At 51.2% G+C, this 3346-nt stretch overlaps 1 protein-coding gene across 1 annotated transcript; it reads right to left on the reverse strand.

The window, feature by feature from the left end:
• Window positions 1-1169: 1169 nt before the first annotated feature.
• EAH_00021940 (hypothetical protein) lies at window positions 1170-1538 on the reverse strand (the record flags this gene model as incomplete). The annotated part of the gene is made up of 2 exons (XM_013397022.1): window positions 1170-1215; window positions 1306-1538. The coding sequence occupies 2 exons, from the start codon at window positions 1536-1538 to the stop codon at window positions 1170-1172; spliced, it is 279 nt and encodes a 92-aa protein (XP_013252476.1).
• Window positions 1539-3346: the final 1808 nt, after the last annotated feature.

A 3346-nucleotide genomic window follows, 5' to 3' on the forward strand; every position in this document is an offset into this window, starting at 1 on the left:
ATAGTACTGTCTCCTTTCTGTCTCCTTCCCCGCTGATCTCCTGCTTCTTCCTGCTGCTGCTGCTGCTGCTGCTGCTGCTTCTGCTGCTGTTGCACCTGCTGCTGCTGCAGCGAGCAGCCTGCTGTCTACTGCTCGCTGCATACAGGGAGGCGTCTTCAAAGTTGCAGTTGAGCTAACGGAGACACCTGTCTCCTCCCTGCCACCAGACACCAGCAGCAACAGCAGCAGCAGCAGCAACAGCAGCAGCAGCAGCAGCAGAAGCAGCAGCAAAAATGTGAAGGCTTGCCGCAATGCTCTGGAGATACTGACGGCTGCTGCTGCTGTTGCTGCTCTCCATGTTGCTAGAAACACCTCTAGACAGCACCAGCAACAGCAGCAGCAGTAGCAGCAACAGCAGCAGCAGCAACACAAGCAGAAGCAGCAGCAGCAGCAGCAACAGAAGCAGCAGCACCAGCAGCGAGAGTGGGAGTGGAGTGGTAGCAGCACGGGGTTGTAGCGGCTCTCTTGTCCCCTGTTTGCTTCAGAGAATCTCTAGGATTTAGGGCTTAGGGTTTAGGGTTTAGGGTTTAGGGTTTGAAGGCCCTACACCAGCGGGAGAACCCTCTTTGCTGCGGTGTACGCGCAGTCTGCGACTGTCAGCTGGCAGCTGTGTTTGCCTTCCACCGTGCTGCAGCTGCCCTTGCTGCTGCTGCTGCTGCAGCAACAGCAACACCAACAACAACAGCAGCAGCAACAACAGCAGCAGCAACAACAACAGCGGCAGGCAACATTGACAGATAAGGAGACAGAAAACAGAAAGGGGACAGGAGACTGCAGCAAGCGCAGAATGAGGCGCAGCAGCAGCAACAGAAGCAGCAGCAGCAGCAGCAGCAGCAGGTCTACTTTCTTTGGCTTAGAGCCTGTTTGGGTCCCTCCGGCTAAACCCTAAACCCTAAACCCTAAATCCTAAACCCTAAACCCTAAATCCTAAACCCTAAATTTGGACCCTTACACTTTCTTAAGGTGGCTGTACAGCTGCAGCCTTTTAGGAAGACAGCTCTGCTCCAGCAGCAGCAAACTCCTTGCTTGCAATGCATGCCTTCTATTCTCTTCTGCATCCAAACCCTAAACCCTAAACCCTAAACCCTAAACCCTAAACCCTAAAGCCTACATAAACCCTCAACAAAACATTATGGATGAGACGGCTGTTTCTTGAAAGCGCACCTTAAACCTAACCTGCAAACCCTAAACCCTAAACCCTAAACCCTAGATCCTCAGCTTGCCTTTCAACGCGCAGAGCTGCTGGTAGGCAGGGGCAGCGACCACCCAAGGGACGTCTGTTGTTCTGTAAGGAGCAGCAGCAGCAGCAGGTGCTGCTCCTGCTGCTGCAGGAGCTGCTGCTGCTGCAAGCTTCCCTCCAGCATGCCTCCAGCGTCCGGCATCCCCAACAGTGTGTCTTTGCCCGTCGCGCTGCTGCTGCTGTTGCTGCTGCTGCTGCTGCTGCTGCTGCTGCTGCAGGGGAAGGGGCTTAGCGCCGGTTCTGCTGAAGCCCCACCCATATGCTTCTCCAGGTAATATATTACCTGTCTCCTTTTCTGTCTGTCTCCTTTGCGTCTTCTTATAATTTTGTTTGTGTCTCTCTATCTCTTTGCTTTTACTTTTTGCTTCTTTTCTTCTCCCCTGCAGCAGCAGCAAGCTGAGTTCTTTTGTAGAGCAGCATCTGGAGTCTCCGTTCCTGCTGCTGTTGTTGCTGTTGCTGCTGCTGCTGCTGCTGCGGCTGATGCTCTCTGTGCATGCATCTCTACTGCTAAGCAAAATACCTTTCTTAATAGAGGAACTATAAAGAGGGAGGGGGGCCCCCCGGGGGCCCCCCCATATACCTCTTTGTATGAAGGGCCCCACAGATCGGGTAGAGCCCCAGAAGGCTTCCCATAGAGAAGTGAGTTTTGTGCTGCTGTGCTGCTGCTGCATGAGTGCATGCATGCTGAGGTGTCTGTACACCTCAAATTATGGTGCAGTAAGGACCCACACCGCACCGGAGATCAGTACTGGCAGCAAAGGCATGCAACAGCAGCATCAGAAACTGCTGCAGCAGCAGCAGCAGTTGGAGCAGCTAAAGCAGCAGGAGCCGTAGTAGAAGCAGCAAGTCTACCAGCAGCTGTAGCACGAACAGAAGCTGCAGCAGGAGCAGCAGCAACAGGAGCAGCAGTAACAGAAGCTGCAGCAGCAGTTGGACCAGCTGTAGCAGCAGCTGCCGCAGAATGTGGAGCAGCTGTAGCAGCAACTGCAGCAAGAACTGCAACAGATGCAAGAGGAGCAGCAGTGGCAGCAGCAGGAACAGCAGTAGCTGCAACAGGAGCAGCAATGGGAACAGCTGCAGCAGCAGCAGCAGTAGAAGCAGCAAGTATAGCAGATGCAGCACCACGAGCAGCAGCTGCAACAGCAGGAGCAGCAGCTGCAGCAGGAGCAGCAGATCCCCTGTGGATCGACGATCCCAGGGAGCGAAGTGACCCTTCGTCTGCTGTTGCGGTGTGGGGCCTCTGTTTCTATTTTAACAATAGAAGAGTTTAAATAATTAAATATATTTAAATTAAATTATTCAGAAAATATCTACACAACAAAATAAAACAATAAAAGAAAAAAAAACAGCAGAGGGACCCCGGCTCAGTGGGGCCCCCAGGGGCCCCCCTACGAGCAACGAGGCCGGGCTCACCCTAAACCCTAAACCCTAAACCCTAAACCCTAATCACAATAAGGTATTCGTAGGTAAGAAGAATATATAGAAGGATAAATAGGAGATCAGACAAGTTTATAAGCATAATACATTGAAAACCCTAAACCCTAAACCCTAAACCCTAATAAGTTGTATTGATCGATCCTATTGCATATACTCTCTTCTGGTGTGTGCAGGCATTCTTCTGTCTCCTTTGAAGTCCTCAGGCTATACATCTGGGCAGCTTAAACCCTAAACCCTAAACCCTAAACTCTAAATAAAGAACTCCTTAGAACAACTACATCTAAGCTTCACCCCTAAACCCTAAACCGTCAACCTTAAACCCTAATCCTAAACCCTAAATCTTGAGCAAACCACCATCGAAGTAAACCTGGGAGACAGGCTGTAGCCTCCCGCTTGTTCAATTCGAATCCTGTTTGTGGTTCTAGGGTTTAGGGTTTAGGGTTTAGGGTTTAGGGTTTAAGGGTCAGCATTTAGGGTTTGGAAGGTCTAAGAAACCGTCTTCGTTTAAATCTCTCCTTTATCTTCTCCAACGAAGCACCTGCAACAAAAAGAAGACCCCACACCTTTCTAGTTGCTGCTGCTGCTGCTGCTGCTGCTGCTGTTGTTGTTGCGGCTGCTATTGTTGCTGTT

The sequence above is a fragment of the Eimeria acervulina genome, genomic scaffold (genome assembly GCF_000499425.1).
Source record: "Eimeria acervulina Houghton genomic scaffold, Eah_scaff158, whole genome shotgun sequence".
NCBI classification, from domain to species: domain Eukaryota; phylum Apicomplexa; class Conoidasida; order Eucoccidiorida; family Eimeriidae; genus Eimeria; species Eimeria acervulina.